Here is a 17860-nt window from a genome sequence, read left to right as displayed (position 1 = left end):
ATGTTGTAAATAAAGCAGCCACAGATAAAATATGTCAGTTAAGGATTTTGACATTCATATAGTAGCGTAGTATTTCAATTATTTAATTATTTAGCAAATTCAATTTATTACAGGAATTTAGGTAAGTTAATGTGTTAAAAAAGTTTATTTTATATTATATTTATGTTAATAATATACAGCATAAAATATTTAAAATAACTATGAAAACTGAATCAGTGATACGAATTTAGGTAAATAGGTTGTGTCACAAATAACTTTACCTATAAATAAATAAACAATATTATAGCATATTAAGTTTCAATTATTTTATAAGTGCTCTTAACCCTTTGTATGATCGTGTGACATTACTGTAACAAACCGATCAACTTCTTATAAAATCTCGAATTGATGTTTTATTTACTTTTAATTCAATGTGTCTTATCCGTTACGAACCTATCATTACATTTTAGTATAATATTTGACAACTAAATGTTGTTACAAGTAGTGAAATAAAATCGAACTTCAGTTGCCGCCGATTTGGAACACACGTTAACAACCAAATATTTAAAAATTAAAAAAAAATACAAAAACATGTCTAAATACAAAAGATTTTTATGAATAAACAGGTAAGTATATATTGATTCCTATGTTATATTTGTGTATCATAATATTTGATAATTGATGGTAAAATTTTTAATTTTCTGTATGTACCATTTCTGCCACATTGTGTTATTATGTTCATATAGTGCAGTACATTGATCTTTTGTCTTTTCGACAGGATGGCTTCCCGAAATCTCAGAGATGACAAAATTACGGAGATTCTCTTCAACTATGAGGATAGTGAAGATGGCTTCGAAGATGATGATAGAATTGTAGATCCAGATTTCGTTTCGAATCTAGAAATCTCATTTGAAGAAACTCTGGAGTTGGATATCGACAATATTATTGTAAATATAGAGTACGATGCTATTGTTTCCCAGCAACTAGCCATTATTACAACACCTTCGCAGCCAGAAAATTCTTCACGTCGTCAAAATAGAGAAAAACTGAATATTACATGGAGAAAGAGGGACTTAAACTAAATGAGCAACAACTCCGATTTACGGGCGCTGATGTTGCTTCCGTAAGAATTTTTAGAGCTTAATACTCTTTTTCAGTTCTATAACGAATTATTTCCTTAATCTCTATAAGTTCTATAGTCAAGATTACTAATAAAACACATCTTTATATTGTTCAGATAGATCTAAATAGTTCTTTTCGTGCCACGGAGACGGTTATTCAACAAGACATTGGGCTGCTATATTATGTCGTTAGTACATCTTCCTAGAGTTTCGAAGCGCTGACCAGGATTGACTCTTCAAGATTAGACCTGTCGTTAAAATACTGAATAATACGAGTCAAAAAGTGCCTTTAGAGAAATATTAGAACGGTACGTCGTCGCATATATCGCATACCTAATTGCAAACTGCCCGCTGACAATGACATCTCAAAAAAAGAACATGGGTATTCTGTAGAATATGTTGGCAGCATCAGCGTTGCCTGGAAAGATAACAAAGTAGTCACGCGTTCATTAGCCTTCATGGATGAACTGCCGAAGACCCAAGTTTCCAGATACGATAAAATGAAAAAAAATAAATGTGAGACCATTGTGAGACCAAGCAAAAATTAAGAATGCCCAAGATTTCTGATGTTCTGATGTTCTGGAGTGTCACAAACAGTTTGTGAAACATATGGCGTAGCATTATGTTAATATGCGTAGAAAAAGCGCGGCGCTGAGTTCTGCCACTCAACACGCAATGCCTCTAGAATTCGGCAGAAAGTCATCGCATTTGGCGGAAGATAGTGGGGAACGGAATGACTTAACACTAGGTTCTCTCTGCCTACCCTTCTCTGTGCAGGATACAGCATGAAGCTGGTTTTATTTTGTTACAATAAGCAAAATAACTGTTTTAAAACTTTTCACAAATCTTAGTTTTATTATGCCTTTATAAGACAGTGCGACATATCTGTAACACTCCCTTTATTTTTATTTCCTAGGTATATAAATCAAATTTCGCAAAAATTAAAAAATATGGGTTTTTTTATTTATTAAAACACATCTGAAAAACATCATTTAAGTAAAAAAAACGTCATTGACATACAAAGGGTTAAAATATATATATTAGCAATATCATATCTTAAATATAACGATATTATTACAATGCAGTGACATTTTATTAAAAACTAGCAACCCACCCGCGGGTTCGCCAGCTATACTTTTACTATGCTGTATTTACCAACAGTTTGGTTATATCATTTATATATCCAATTCATGATGAGAAAACGACAAATAAATTGAAATAAAAGAAAATAACAAATAGTACAAATCTTTCCTTTCCTTTGCGAGCATATGCAATCATTTACTATCAAGTAAACTACAAATATTAGTTTGTAATCATTTTATTGCAATGCTTATATCTTTTGATCGCGTTGACTCAAAAGTTTTTGTACTCCAAGAGACCCTAAACCTGGATATTTGATATTAATTTAAGCTTGATACCTTGAAGCGATCTCAGATGCAAGAAGATATAAATACATGCATAATGAATAAGGAAAATGTGTTTATAATATTAAGTTGTAGTGAGTTTTTGATATTGCAAAGATAAAATTACTTAATTATATTTTATTTTTTTATTTGGGTGCATTGAATAATTTTGATTCGTTTTTTTATGGTTCCGTAATGAAAAGGTTAAACGGCACCCTATTACTAAGACTCTGCTGTTCATCCGTACATCAGTCTGTCCGTCTGTCATCAGGCTGTGTCTCATAATAATTAAAATTAAAAAAATAAATTAAATCAGTTTCACACTGTATTCCGCACATAGCAGGGTAGGCAGAGGGAACCTCGTGTTAAGGACTCTCTGCTGCCCACTTTCCGCCGAATGTTTCGATACCTTGCATGTTGAGTCGTGGAACTCAACGCCGATTTTTTCTTTGGTACCAGAGCGAAAGAATTAAAATATTAACAAATAATATTTCATTCCCTCGAGTAGGGATCGAACCCACAACGGTCGCGTTACAAATACATTATTATGCCTCGCGGCCTCATAAGATATACATACTTATGATATCTTTAAAAGTAAATATTGTTATAGTGAAGATAGTTATAATGCGGATTATTATACATCTAACCTCAATGAAGGATTAATTTTAATAGATGTTATCTACTATAATATTATAAAACAGTAAAAAATAGTGTCTCTAATCGCGAAAATAAAGTGTTCAAGTGCGAGTCGGACTCGCCCACCGAGGATTCCGTAGCAATTTCAGAATTGTAGGTCAACGGGTACAACTTGACAAGTTGACAAGCTTAAGTTTGCAGGCGAAATTTTTAAAAATCAAACAATTTTGTAAACGATTATGTAATTTTTTTTTATTACATTAGGTATAGAATAGTTAAGAAGAGAACTTAAAAACTTTTCAAAATTAATGATATTATCTACATCAAAATCAAAAATGTTAAAATGGGGGTCAAAATCAAAAAAATGTTAAAAACATGCGAGTTAAAAGCATATTTTTTCGCGCCTACCTACCACACAGGTAAAAATGAAATAGTTTGAATCACATAGTGTACGCGGGCGACGCCATGAGCAGAACTTTACTTTTATTATGGAGAAAAAATGACATTGGTACCTTTGAAGTTAAAAATACATATAAATACCGGTTTACTTAAGTATTATCTACAACAAGTAATAAACTAAAAACAGGCGAGAGTAGGTATATAAGACAAATAATGATCAAAAATAAATATTTCATAGCATCGTCCGTAACAGAGATGGTCGCGTTGATTTGGTTAGTTATTTATCTCGCTATAAATGGGTAAGTGTTTTTGGTGTTCATATAAAATTTGTTGGGTTTTCATATAAATTTAATTTAATTATTATTTCAATTTCAACACAAAATTGTTAAAGTTCTTTAATATTTTGTTTTGTTTGTTTTGTTTTTGTTTGTATTTCTCAATTTGACATCCTCAAATAAATATATACGTATAACATAAGTAACTATCGTAGCCCAATTCGTTCGATTAGTTATAAAAAAAAACCAGAGTAGTAATAAAAATTAAATAGAGAAAAATTTAGAAATATAATATGGTTATACAAAGTAGAAAATTAAAACATTTATTTTAGCTTCACAAAGTAGGGTAGGCAGATTGAACCAGGGAATCTGGTGATGAGACGCTCCCATTATGACAATTCCGTTCCACACTTTCCGCTAAATTCTGGACGCGCTCTTTGTCTTGTTTTCAGAACGAGGAAATGAAAATGTTAAATATTTTATTTCCTCGAGTAGGAATCAAACCCATACTGCTGCGTTTACAGTCGCACACTTACGCTCTGCGGCTCGACTGTCCTCAAATTAAAACATGACACCTCCAAAGTAAATTCAAAGTGGAGAGCGGAAAGACCTATCACTAGGAATTTTTGTATAAGCTGCACGGTGTACCCCGCGCAAAGCAACCAGTCGTCAGACAAACTTTGTTCTCAAGACATTCTTAGCTTCACTTTCATTTCATCCATCAGCCTTTTAAGGTCCACTGCTGGACATAGGCCTCCCCCAATGCTCGCCCCTCCGTCCGGTCCTGCGCCCTTTGAATCCAGCGGGTTCCCGCTGTCTTCTTACTTTCATTTAGCAAAACTCAATTTTTTTTATCAAATATTTGTTCCCAGCGTTCAAACTACGTCAGTACGAAAAAAAATTATAATAGATCAGGATGGTGGAGCCGACGACGCCATGGCAATATTCATAGCATTGTTAAACGAAAAATACTATAAAGGGTAAATGTTTTTCTTTTTGGTAATTTAAAAATATCAATTAAATCAACTTCACGCTGTACTTCGTACCCTAGGTACTTCGTTTACGAAGTACCCTTATTTGGCACGAAGTCAGAACTTATTTTTTTTTAAATTAAAAAGATAATAATTAAAAATTGAAATTTGAAGTTGCAAATTGTTTAAATTTTTAAACAATTCTTAGCTTTATTGGTATGGAAGCCTTGGTGCGCGATTACCGCTCGCACTTAACTGGCTTTTATATAGATTAATGGTACGCGGAACCCTTCTTGCGCGATTTCGACTCGCACTTGGCCTGTTTGATTTATTTAATTTCTACAGGCCAGAAGTAATCGCGTTGACAACAACATTTGGAAATGTCGACGAAAATCAAGTATATAACAACACACAAAGAATATTAACAGTCGCTAACAGAAGAGATGTAAGTTGTGTTTTTTTATTATATTTTTTTGACAAATTTATTTAAAAAAATAATATTTAAAATAATTATTTTTAAGAGAGCTAGTTGAAAAATATAAATGTATTTATATTTTTATGTTTGTACATCTTCATCTTCGATGAATGAACGGGGTTCATTAATTAAGCCTACAAGCCATTGCCTACGGCCGCGCCACGAATGTTTAAAAAAAAAAAAACTTACGACGGATTTTATCTACCGGCCTTGATTGGCATTATTCTAGCTAATAATGCTAAGTTTAAAACTAACTAACTAACTAACTATTCTATTATCTTGATTGAGCAAGTTTCTACATTAGGATAAGAAACGTGAAGAGATTATTTTCTTTACTATTTTACTTCCTTTTGAATAATAATTACTTACTTAACTATTAAGCAGTTTTTTTATTAATAATAAAATAAACAGATTTTATTAATATTTTTTTAGCAATTTATCAGGTAAGCGATTTTAAAGATAACAGGACAACTTACTACCTACTACTTACAAAACTTTATTAAAGCTTGATAAAACTGAATTTATATATCTATCATAATCAAAATATTACATTGTGTTTTCATTATGACGAAATAATTTCTCGATCTCTTTCCTCTTAAGAGTGTGAAAATAAATAACGTTCAAAAGGTTAAATTTGAAAATTGAACAATTCAAAGATACTTTGTCATTGTAAAAAACAAACCGACAGTAAATAGTTACAATTTTCTTTTATGTATAGATAAACTAAACATTATTTTATTTATCTTCCCTCAGGTTCCCATATACAGAGGCTGTCAAAGATCCTTAGTAAGCAACTACACGTCAGATTATTATTTCGGTTACGATGGCTTGGGGGATGTTGTTAAAGAAGATTTTCTACCAATTCCTGCCCAAAAAGAGCACGCTGTGTTCGCTCTTATTGAACTGTCAAAGAAGTATAAAGGTAATATCTTTTTTCCACTTCCCGTAGGAATTTAGGAAAATCCCCTCTTAGTCACACGCACTCCTTAACCTACGTATTATATATACTCGAGGATACAAAATATTTATTTAGATTTATATTTCTGCTCTGATATCTATATATATAAAAGGACTTGTCCTCACTGACTGAGGTAAGACGCACGCACAGCCGTAACTGCTGATGGTAGAAACTTGAAATTTGGACAGATGTTTACTTTCGTAATCTGGACATCCACTAAGAAGGGATTTTGAAAAATTTTAACCCTAAAGGGGTGAAATAGGGGTTCAAAGTTTGTATGGAAACAAAATTAAATCGGCACCGATTTTTATAAAATTTAAAATTTAGATTCTTAAAAGTATTAAATTGAACACGTGTTTTATCGTTTTCTAGAATTCTCCCCCTAAGGGAGCAAATAAGGGGTTGAAAGTTTGTATGGAAAAATCTTTGAATCGCCACCGATTTTTATAAAATTTGAAATTCAGACTCTTAAACGTATATAATTAAACACATGTTTCATGGTTTTCTAGAATTCACCCCCTAAGGGTGCAAATAAGGGGTTGAAAGTTTGTATGGAAAAATCTTTGTATCGCCACCGATTTTTATAAAATTTGAAATATAGACTCTTAATAATATTTCATTGAACACATGTTTCATGGGTTATTAGAATTCACCCTTAAATACGCAAGCGAAGCTGCGGGCGTCCGCTAGTATTATATATTTCCGATTTCATTATTAATAATTATGTAACAGATAATAAAAATAATAAATAATTAATATTTTTGTTTACAGATAATCTTATATTAGTCACACTGGGTTCCCTCACAAATATTGCTATGGCAATAAGACTGGATCCAAGTTTTCTGAGTAGATTATCACATTTGTATATAGCAGCTGGAAATATTTATGGTAGATTAATTTTACTTTAAATATGTTTGGTCCAAGGGTTGAAGCGATGGTAGTGGGTTCGATCCTCACTCGAGGAAACGAAATGTGTACTTAAATTTATATTTATGTTTCTTCTCTCTGGTATCGAAGCAAAAGCGCGGCGTTAAGTTCCGTTACACAACACGCAATGCTTCTAGAATTTCGCAGAAAGTGGGGAGCGGAGTGTTTTAACACTATATTCCTTCTGCCTACCCTGATGTTTGCGGGATATAGCGTGAAGCTGATTTAATTCATTTTAATTTTTATGTATGTATACATTTATTGTATTTAATTTAAATGATTACTTTTCTTAAATTAACAGGAGAAAATTTCAAGCAACCAGAATTTAACGCAGCGATGGACGTCGAATCCTACCACATTGTAATGGAGATGAGTGATTCTGAAAAAACAACTATAATACCATTCTCACAGATACTGAGCTACCAAAAAATGAGCAAGGTCACAAGTAATGGGCTTTAAGTTCTTCCATTATTCTTAATTTTGTCTTTCAGCTTCTGATTTTCTATTTAGTGTTCGTAGATTGCATATCGAATTTAGGTAACATTCTACCGCCACGATGGCATAAGTCTCTTTCGATATTCTCATGAAAGAAATCTACGTAGATTTGTTTCATCGGATATCCTGTTAAGCAGCAGTATTTATATCCGTGCCTCGTTTCTTAAAATTGCTATAACAAATTTAGTTTTAGCGTCAAAATTTGTCCCAATATTTATTTTGTCTTAAAATTTTAATGTTTTTCAGTATCTCAATTAAAAATATCTATTCTCTTTTTATTTACTACACCATAAAATAATTTAAACGTGGTTTGCGTCACGACGGCCACAAAAATATCTCTAATCTGTACAAATGTATTTTTTTTTAAACTTTTAAATTAGGCATATATACGAAGTATTTAGTAACAATAGCTCCACCTAGAATAACCTTGTAATATAATTATGACTTTATTCAGAAAATCGTGCGTAACTTCATCATTTGTATAATAATGTGCTATTTTTGCTTGCTTTGCTTCTCGCGTCCCTTTTGTACATGGATTTTACAAATTTAGATTGCATAATAAAAAGTAAGCAGGATAAAAAAAAAAAAAAAAATTCGAATTTTTCAATTCAATAGCAGAAGTAAGTACCTGACAATTAGACCCTTCAACCAACCCACCCTTTCAGCTTAATATCTTCCTTCCTCCTCCTGGCATTAATCCCGGCTATTGCCAGGGTCTGCCCTCCTACTCAACCTACTCCACTTTGCACGGTCTTTTGCGTCCTCGGTCGTCCAGCTTAATATCATTGTAAGTAAAAGCCAATCGATTCTTTAAAAAAACTTTTATTTTATATTACAGACATGGAGAAAGGATGTCTTAGGAGCAATAGATACAAAAATAATGAAATCTCTAAATATATATGAGACGGTGTCTCTAAGGGATTCCACTGACTATTGGTGTCTACTAGATCCTTCTGCTATGGCCATAGCTTTGACTGGAGATTCCATTGTTACAGATTTACATAATTCTAGAAACAATATAATATTGTGTGGTGAGTTTTGTGTAACGTCCGCCCGAATTCCAGATATTGAGTATCGAGTGGCGTAACTTAACGCTGCCATCAGCGAGAGAATATGAATTATCCTTGGGTAAAAAAAACTTCACGCTTTTACCTGCAAATAGTAAGATACCTACCAGTAGAAAGATAGGATGTAGTTTTAGCTGTTAGTTTGCACACAGCAGGACAGGCAGGGAACCTAGAAAATTTGTGTAAAGACACTCTGTTCCCATTAACTTACTTCCGTTCCTCACTTTCCGCCGCATTCTGGAGGCATTGCGTGTTGAGTTCTGACACTCAACACCAACCTTTTACCTTGTTACCAAATCGAATAAAAGAAAATATTAAATATTTCATTTCTTCGAATGTGAATAGAACCTGCAACCTGGCGCGTTTAAAGTCGCGTAATATTCTTATTATTCTAAAAAAAATATATTTTTCTTGTTTTTTTAGGAGAACAACGTGGTGTGAACACAAATGATTTTACAACAAATGGTGCTAATTCTAAAGTAGTGTATAAAGTGGAAAAAGATTTATATCAACAGTATTTATATAATTTATTTTCAGCTGAATTAAAAGTAAAGTGAACTATGTAATTTGTATCTGATATTTAAAGTATTAATAGAAAATTATAAAAAATAATATGTTTTCAGAATACCATATTTAAAAAATAAAATAATATTATAAAATATTTTTTTGATTATTTTCTTATCATTTTTATTTGCTAAAATAAAAAAAATAAATAAAATAAAACATTACCGTTTTTTTATGTTCACGTTGTGTTCCGTATATAGCAATATAGGCAGAGGAAACTTGGGAACCTAGTGTTAAGACATGTTGCTCCCACACTTCCGTACCTCACTTCGCGCCGAACTCTGTAAGCATTACGTGTTGAATGGCGGAATTCAACGCCGCACTTTGCCTCATTACCAGAGCGAGGAAATTAAAATATTTATTAGTTTATTTCCATTCCATTTAATAGTTTGGTTTTACCAAATCGAACCCACGACCTATTGCGTTGACAGTCGCGCGCTAGTCCACCTGCGCCCTAACCAGACATGATCGATTTTTTAATTAAGATATTTCAAATCAAAACAAATAAATGTGTTTATGACAACCGATGAAATCAATTATGATAATTGTTATGCATGTTTAGCATAAACGACTACCATTCACTTATATAAGTTTCACTCAGTTCGATATTTTATTTAGGTACTAACCCATATTGATAACAATAATACTAAAATTAGTTTAGTAATTTTATAAAGAAAGAAGATATTTAAATAAATAAAACAATTATTTATATAGTTTTAAAATTGATTTATTTAAATTTGATTAAAATATTTATCATCAAGTTATTTTAATGATGAACAATGAAATTTGCTACTTCCTAATATTTGGGTACATTCTTCACAATAAAATAAGGTATAGTTAAGTATTTTGCTATTTAAATATATAATACATGTTTTCATGTTATAAACAAAAATATTTTTTAAATAATTAACACCAAAATTAAATTACCTTCACGCTGTATCCCGCACACAGCAGGGTAGGCAGAGGGAAATTGTGTTGAGTGACGGAACTCGACGCTTCTTCTCTACACCAGAGATAAATAAATAGGTACTTCATTTTCTCAAGTGGGGATCGAACCTACACCATCTCTCTACAGTCACATCCACGTGCTGCTGCACCACGACAGCCTCTATTAAATAAATAAATATAATTAATTGAGCCTGTTATGGCACAGGGGCAATGAATGGATGGGGGGGGGGGGGTGAATGGAAAATGACTAACACCTATATGCTCAACTAAGGCGGCATTTCATCTTCTTATAGTTTAGCACTGTTATGGCTCTTCATCAGATATTCCAGATCTTACATTTTAATTCATTAATGAAAAATTTTACAACATTTTTGTTAATGACACCTTTAATTATATCTAATAACTGTTGTAAATGTTTCTATATTAGATGACTGGATATTTAATTTTGAAGACTCTTGCCCAGACCTAAATGATATACATTAAAAAAAGATTTCCTTGTACAAATAGACAAAAAAACGTTTTAAAAATATATATTCTATTAGTGTTTTTACATGAAATAAAAAATACAAATATATTCAAAGTACATACAGTTTTTACGCTTTTATTATGGAAAAGATAAACTATTATTACATTTTATTTACTCTACATTGTTAAAGTATTTTGCTAACTAATTGTAAAACTAAATGTATTAATGTATATAATAAGAGCTATCTTCGCTTATTCTAGTGTTAACATATGAATACAGTAGAAGATAAATGCTATTCTATTATACGGTATCTTAACAATTGATTACGTTGTCAGTACTAACTAGAGTTCGCGACAGAACGATTGTTTCTGGAACCATGTTTCGTGTGTAATTATTTCCTTAGAAAATGTAATTTACATAAGTTTATACAAATTCGATACAGTTAAGAATGTTGGCGTGATAAATCATTTTTTCTTTATTCTAATATTATTTTAACTTCAAGCTTTAACCCTCGCGGAGAAGCCCAAGAGAAGGTCTCTGCATACATTTTTCATCTCGTCAACTTTTCTCAACTTCTTCATACATGCCCTTTGAGTGGGTTATGCTTTTTCATTCCTCCAGTATCAAATTCAATGTTAGGAACATGTCAGTTAAAAACATATTTTTTTGCGCCTACCCACCAATCAGAGAAATAACGAAATAGTCTTTCGTGTAATTTACGCGAGCGAAGCCACGAGCCAAACCTTAGTTTTATTATTATTAAGAAGAAAATAAACTGATTGTCCAAAAAAATCAAGAATAAGAAGTGATAAGTATATTTAAATACCGGTTTCCTTAAGCTGTATCAACAACAAGTAATATATTAATATTAAAAAGGGGCAAGGCTATAAAATACAAATAATGATAAAAAATAAATATTTCATAGCATCGTCCGTAGCAGTGATGGTCGCGTTGATTTGTTTAGTTGTTTATCTAGTTGTAAATGGGTAAGTTTTTTTCGTGGTATTTAAAAAACGATTGTAATATGATATAGTATAAAATTTTTATATAAATTAAATTTAAATATGATTTTATAACCTAATTAAAAAAATTCTATACAATATAATAGCAAAATCCTAAAATTTTTTTAGTTTCACATTTTGCCAGCTAAGCCTCGCCAATAGGCAATGCCTCGTAAATGACTGTTAATATCAAAGCTTAACACAGATTATCCTTGCATGAAAAGAAAATACCTCCAAAGCAAATTCAAAGTGGATAACGGAGAGACTTACCTCTACGAGTATATAGTGTCTTATTTTGGCATCAGCTTTACGCTGTATCCCACCCAAAGGCACCAGTTGTCAGAAAAAACTTATTGACAAGACATTGCTCCTTTGTTTTTAATAAAAGATTTTTCTCATTTGTTCAGTGTTCAAACTACGTCAGTACGGAAAAAAGTTGTAATAGATCAGGATGGTGGAGCCGACGACGCCATGGCAATATTCATAGCATTGTTAAACGAAAAATACTATAAAGGGTGAATATTATTATTTTTATGAACTTCAAAATTATTTATATTACATAGGATTTTCTTTAACTAAGGTTTTTCCCTATTGTCCCGTACTTGCCTCCGAATTTTCAATATATGGTGTGTTTTTACTTATGGAATTCAAAATCATAATTGGTCTACCAGTGAGTGGAAATCGAACCCGCCACCGTACCGACGCATTTACAGTCAGATACTGTTCCACTGCGTCAACATGACTTGAATTAAGGATTTGATCGAGTACTATGTGTTTAATTGAAACTTTTTAAAAAACCGAGGTAAAACGTGAGCCTATTAGAAGCAGAATAAAATAAATATTTAAGGGGATGGGCTTCCATACGATAAACGTATTTTTCGCCGTTTTTATTGATAATGGTGCGCGAAACACTTGCCCGGTTATTTTCAAATTAAAATTTTACAGGCCCGAAGTAATCGCGATTACAACTGTATTTGGTAATGTCGTAGAAGATCAAGCATATAACAATACACAAAGAATACTAACAGTTGCTGACAGAAGAGATGTAAGTTGTGTTTTTCATTTTTTTATTTGAGGCCAGTCGTGGCGCAGGCAACGTGGCTGTAACCCCGACTGGACGTGGGTTTGGTCCCCATTCGAGAAAATTAAATATTTATATTGATATGTTCATTTCTCAGCTTCATCATGTATCTTGCACACAGCAGGGTAGATACAGAGGACCTAGTGTTAGGGCACTATGTTTCCTACTTTTCGCCGAATTCTGTAGGCATTGAAAAATATATAAAGGAAGTAACGTGATGGACGAATCAACGGTTGTCTATGGCTAAAAAAACTCTATGGAGTTCCTTTAGCCACTGCGATAGGGTATGCCCTATCCATTTCACTTTCATATTTGTTCGCTGATGTTCAGATATTTGAGTATGTGTGATTTTTTGGAAAAAGTCTAATTCTTGATGAGAAAATTGGCAAATACAGTTCGACTGTTGTCTGCGTTAGTCTCATTATTTTTTTTCACAAAAAACATGAATTCTGAAATATCTGTTAAACCACTGAAAATCGGTGGTACAGAGGTTCTCTTCGTACGGACAACCGTTGATCCATCGATTTGAATTGAAAAAACGACTACTACGACTTTAAAGTTCAAGATCTATATTTATTTAAAAACACATATTACTTATTATTTTTCCTACTTATTATTCTCTTTATCTTCCCTCAGGTTCCTATATACAGAGGCTGTAAAACCTCGTTAGTAAGTGACTATGCACCAGATAATTTTTTTGGTTACGATGGCTTGGGAGATGTTGTGAAAGAAGATTTTCTACCAATTCCTGCCCAAAAAGAGCACGCTGTGTTGGCTCTTATTGAACTGTCTAAGAAGTATAAAGGTAATATTCTATCCAGTTTCCATAGGAATTTAGAGAAAACTTCTCTTAGTTCTCCCACACTCTATCTATTATTAAGATTATTTTCGAGGCCAGTCGATTGATTGTTCGATTCTCACTCGAGGAAATGAAATAGTTTATATTTTATTTCTTCGCTCTGGTGAGTTCACTAATTTCTTTAATTTTTATGTCTTTACTCTGGTAACGATGCAAAACGCGGCCTCTAGAATTCTGCTAGAAGTGTGTCTTAATGGGAACAGTGTCGTAGCATTAGGTTTCCAGGTTCTCTTCTACCCCGATATTTGTGAAATACTGCGTGAAGCTAGAGCTAAAATTATATATTTGCTTGCAGATGATCTTATACTAGTAACACTGGGTTCCCTCACAAATGTTGCTATGGCCATAAGACTGGACCCAAAATTTCTGAGTAGATTATCACATTTGTATATAGCAGCTGGACATATTCATGGTAACTTCTTTTTCTCTAGATATATTAGATTCATTGACTGAGGTCATCGTGGCCCGACGTCTAATAGTAAGCATAGCGGTTGTGGGTTCGATTCCTATACAGGATAATTAATTATTTTCAAAGAATGTAATGGGTTCCCTCACTGGCTTTCCTCTGCCTAACTGCTGATTTTCTAAACATATTTTATTATTTTATATACAAAAGAGAGACAGGTCAGATGTGATGCAGAAACACAAATTGCGGCTGTAATTGAGGAAATAAAGTATTAAATTTTTTTGCTCTGGTGTTTTGAAATCAGAATTGCGGTGTTGAGCTCCGCCCCTTTACACGCAGTGCCTCCAGAATTCGGCGAAAAATGTGGAATGGAGTGACTTAATACGAGGTTCCCTCTGCCTACCCTGCTATATAAAGCGTGAAGCTGATAAAAAAATATTATTAGGCAATTATGCCGCGGTCACATAGTGACGAACCGTACACGTAGTATGTGGACTTAGGCTAATAAAACATTTTATTAACTTAATGTATATTGGTTTTTAATTATTTATTAGATATATGTAACACACTTATATATGTAGATATATTTAAATTTTTTAATTTAAATGACTACTTTTACAGGAAAAGAATTCAACGAACCAGAATTCAATGTAGCGATGGATATCGAATCGTACCACATTGTGATTGAAAAGAGTGATCCTCACAAAACAACTATAATACCGTTCTCACAGATACTGACCTACCAAAGAATTAACAAGGTCACAAGTAATGCCATTTAAATCTTCTTTTATTCTTATATTTGTTTTTTTCCTTTTTAGATTTTCTATTTTGTGTTTGTAAACAGTGAGAATTTTGTGTGTATACACTCTTTTCTCCAAAATTAAAATTGGGATATTGCGGAACTTTGCCTTAATAGAAAAAATAGCAAATTAAATAATTACATGAAAATTCCTCTATGTAAATTTTTTAATGTTTTCTAAAAAAGTTCGAGTTATTGCATAGCGTCTAAAAAGTCTTAATTATGTTAATTATGTGTGACTTCATCATTCGTGCTATTTTTGCATAATTAATTTTCTTTGCTATATTTACCTTTCTAGTTCATTTAGATTTAATTGAAAAGTAATATCGTTAAGTTTATAATTTTTTTTAATAAACTGCTTACCACTACTGATAACTATGATTTGATACTGATCATCAGTATTTTGTCCATTTTATTATATATTTTTTTACATAATAAGTCTATGAAATAGTAAATCCCAAGAAAGGCAAAGTGCAATGCCTCTGGACCAGAATCCGGCGGTAAGTAGAAAACTGGAAGTGTTTTAATGGGGACGAGGTGTTTTAGCACTTCCCAGGTTCCCTTTGCCTACTACGAGATACAGCGTAAGGCAATTTTTTTTTCAATTGGAAATCAGTGAGTAAAGCCTAATAGCCTAAAGCCAAACCAACTTTTAAGCTTTATATTATTAATGTAAATTAAAAATCATTAAAAAATATCATTAATAATAAAACTTATATTTTACTTTACAGATATGGAGAACGGATGTTTTAGGAGCAATAGGAACAAAAAAAATAAAATCTCTTAATATATATGAGACAGTGTCTTTAAGGTATCCTATAGATTTTTGGTGTCTGCTAGACCCATCTGCAATGGCCATAGCTTTGAATGGCAAATATTTCGTTAAAGATTTACGCTATTCTAGAAATAATATAATCTTGTGTGGTAAGTTTTGTTTAACATAGATAACGGACTGACGGAGAGTGGGTTCGATCCTCACTCGGGAGAATATATAAATTTATTTCAATTTTTTCATTTTTTTCGTTCTGGCAACAAGGAGGAACCGGCGTTGACTTAACTCTCTCAAAACGCAATGTCTCAAAAATTTCCTGCTATATGCGGGATCTGTATCCCGTCGTATTCACGCTATCGTGAAGCTATTGTGACTAAAAAATATGTTTCTTGTTTTCTAGGAGAACAACGTGGTATGGTCACAAATGATTTTACATCGAATGATACCAATGCTAAAGTAGTCTACGAAGTGGATAAAGAGTCGTATAAACAATATTTACATAATTTATTTTCAGCTGAATTAACTACAAAGTAAGCCAAGTGATTTATATCTGAAATTTAAAGTATTTATAGAAAATAATTAAAATTAATCTGTTATTTACAATATCATAATTATAATATAAAAAATAAAGCATTACTTACTATGAACATTTTTTAAATGTTTTTCTTATTATTTTTATTTGTCACCAAAATACTGGAGAGCAGCAGGAATAGCAGGGCAGGCAGAAACCTGGGAGGCTAGTGTTGAAACCTTTGTCCTTTCTCATTAAAATACTTCACTTCCCCCATAATGCAAAATTCTGGAGTCATTGCGTGTGGGAATCGAACCCTCAATCTGTCAAACTACACCACGGTTGGTGTGAGATGACCGAAGAATATATTTTAAAATCTAAACAAATCTAACAGACATACCTACAAATATTCTTATATTATTTTATAATAATAGACTGAGATCCCAGGCCAAGGGCTCTGAAAGGGCCCCACTTTCAAGGTAGTAAATACGCATACCATCTTAACTACATATTCCTCAAAATTTCAGTTTTGGTAAAATTATATGGATCTGGGGGCTCTAGGATCTTAGGCTATAAGCTGAAAACTGAACACTATAAACTATTAGACAAGAATAATTAATTATTTCTCTTAATAAGTTGAGACAACCTACGTAACATATTACACCTATTAAATACTTAGAAGATTGTCTTATCTTGTTACAATAGATAAAGAAGGTAATAATAAAATATGTTTTAAACGACTTATATAATTTGTTTTCCTATATTTGGAGACGAATTTCAGCTTTGAACAGATAAAATGTTCGTGTAAATGTTGTTTTTTTTTATTTTTCGTCCCAAATTTCGTTGTAATTTCTGGGCACGGTCCACCTGGCTGAAAATGAGTAAATCAGAAGAAAAAGATTTATATATTTTTTTAATTGACTTCCATCATTAAAGGAACAACAAACGAAGAACTTTACGAAGCAAATATATTTCTATTTATTTTGTATACATAATTATAATATTTGGACAAATCCAGATTTCCATTTCCAGTTATCTTGGAACACTCTATCATATTAAAGATCATGTCGGCCTGATTAGACAAAATGTGTTGGTTCTATTTCGGAAACTCACAGTAAGTAATACATAATATTTTTGGAACTGAACGTGGAAAGCAGAGTGATTTAATTTTTGTTATTTCATTTTTTATTAAATATTAATCCGATACTGAGTGATTGACAGATATGTACAAAAGAGAACATAGAAACTTGATATTTGTTAAGTAGGTAAGGGACTGTAGGCTGACTGACTATTTATCCAAATATTTACAGGAATGGGAAATGAAATTTTCCATGTTTTCCCTCTTAGAGTCCACACAGACAGAGTTAAAAACAAAAACTAGCGTAAATATAAAACAAAATTATATATATAATCCAATACTCTCTCCATTTTCATATTTAAATTATTTTAGCACATTTCTTTAAAAGGCGTCATCTATATCATTTTATAACATTTTTACAAACTAAAATGTATCAGCCAATGAGTTTCCCTTATACCTGAGCAGATGGCGCTTAAGGCTAAAACAACATTTGAAAGTCGTCTTGGCGTAGTAGCGACAGCCTCTGTGGTCTGAAGTTCGATTCTCATTCAAGATAATGATTGTATTAAAATTATTTTCTTTTCCTCGCTCTAGTAGAAACGCGGCGTTGAGTTCTGTACTCATAAGTTATGTTTCGAAAACTAGAAACGGATACTAACACTAGGTTCC

The 17860-nt window shown here is 32.2% G+C and overlaps 2 protein-coding genes across 2 annotated transcripts; both read left to right on the top strand.

Moving 5' to 3' along the window:
- The first annotated feature begins 3578 nt into the window (after nt 1–3578).
- Nucleotides 3579–9331, top strand: LOC146534319 (inosine-uridine preferring nucleoside hydrolase-like). The gene is made up of 8 exons (XM_085193095.1): nt 3579–3837; nt 4686–4793; nt 5130–5229; nt 6013–6181; nt 6989–7105; nt 7446–7582; nt 8478–8670; nt 9130–9331. The coding sequence occupies exons 1-8, from the start codon at nt 3752–3754 to the stop codon at nt 9261–9263; spliced, it is 1044 nt and encodes a 347-aa protein (XP_085049221.1). The 5' UTR covers nt 3579–3751; the 3' UTR covers nt 9264–9331.
- A 1705-nt stretch (nt 9332–11036) lies between these two features.
- On the top strand, nt 11037–16244 carry LOC146534318 (inosine-uridine preferring nucleoside hydrolase-like). The gene is made up of 8 exons (XM_085193084.1): nt 11037–11670; nt 12093–12200; nt 12631–12730; nt 13403–13571; nt 13921–14037; nt 14653–14789; nt 15562–15754; nt 16003–16244. Exons 1-8 carry the CDS (start codon nt 11585–11587, stop codon nt 16134–16136), a joined length of 1044 nt encoding a protein of 347 aa, XP_085049210.1. The 5' UTR covers nt 11037–11584; the 3' UTR covers nt 16137–16244.
- Nucleotides 16245–17860: the final 1616 nt, after the last annotated feature.

The sequence above is a fragment of the Heliconius melpomene genome, chromosome 11, assembly GCF_056956725.1.
Source record: "Heliconius melpomene rosina isolate 202511_hmr_F chromosome 11, ASM5695672v1, whole genome shotgun sequence".
In the NCBI taxonomy this organism is placed as follows: domain Eukaryota; kingdom Metazoa; phylum Arthropoda; class Insecta; order Lepidoptera; family Nymphalidae; genus Heliconius; species Heliconius melpomene.
Note: the sequence above shows the minus strand (reverse complement) of the source record. Positions and strands in the feature narration are given on the sequence as shown.

Coding starts and splice junctions, on each gene's coding strand:
- LOC146534319 (XM_085193095.1), top strand. CDS start 3,752: ATGATCAAAAATAAATATTTCATAGCATCGTCCGTAACAGAGATGGTC. Junction 4,794..5,129: donor AACGAAAAATACTATAAAGG/GTAAATGTTTTT, acceptor TAATTTCTACAG/GCCAGAAGTAATCGCGTTGA. Junction 7,583..8,477: donor GCTACCAAAAAATGAGCAAG/GTCACAAGTAAT, acceptor TTTATATTACAG/ACATGGAGAAAGGATGTCTT.
- LOC146534318 (XM_085193084.1), top strand. CDS start 11,585: ATGATAAAAAATAAATATTTCATAGCATCGTCCGTAGCAGTGATGGTC. Junction 12,731..13,402: donor CAGTTGCTGACAGAAGAGAT/GTAAGTTGTGTT, acceptor ATCTTCCCTCAG/GTTCCTATATACAGAGGCTG. Junction 14,038..14,652: donor AGCAGCTGGACATATTCATG/GTAACTTCTTTT, acceptor CTACTTTTACAG/GAAAAGAATTCAACGAACCA.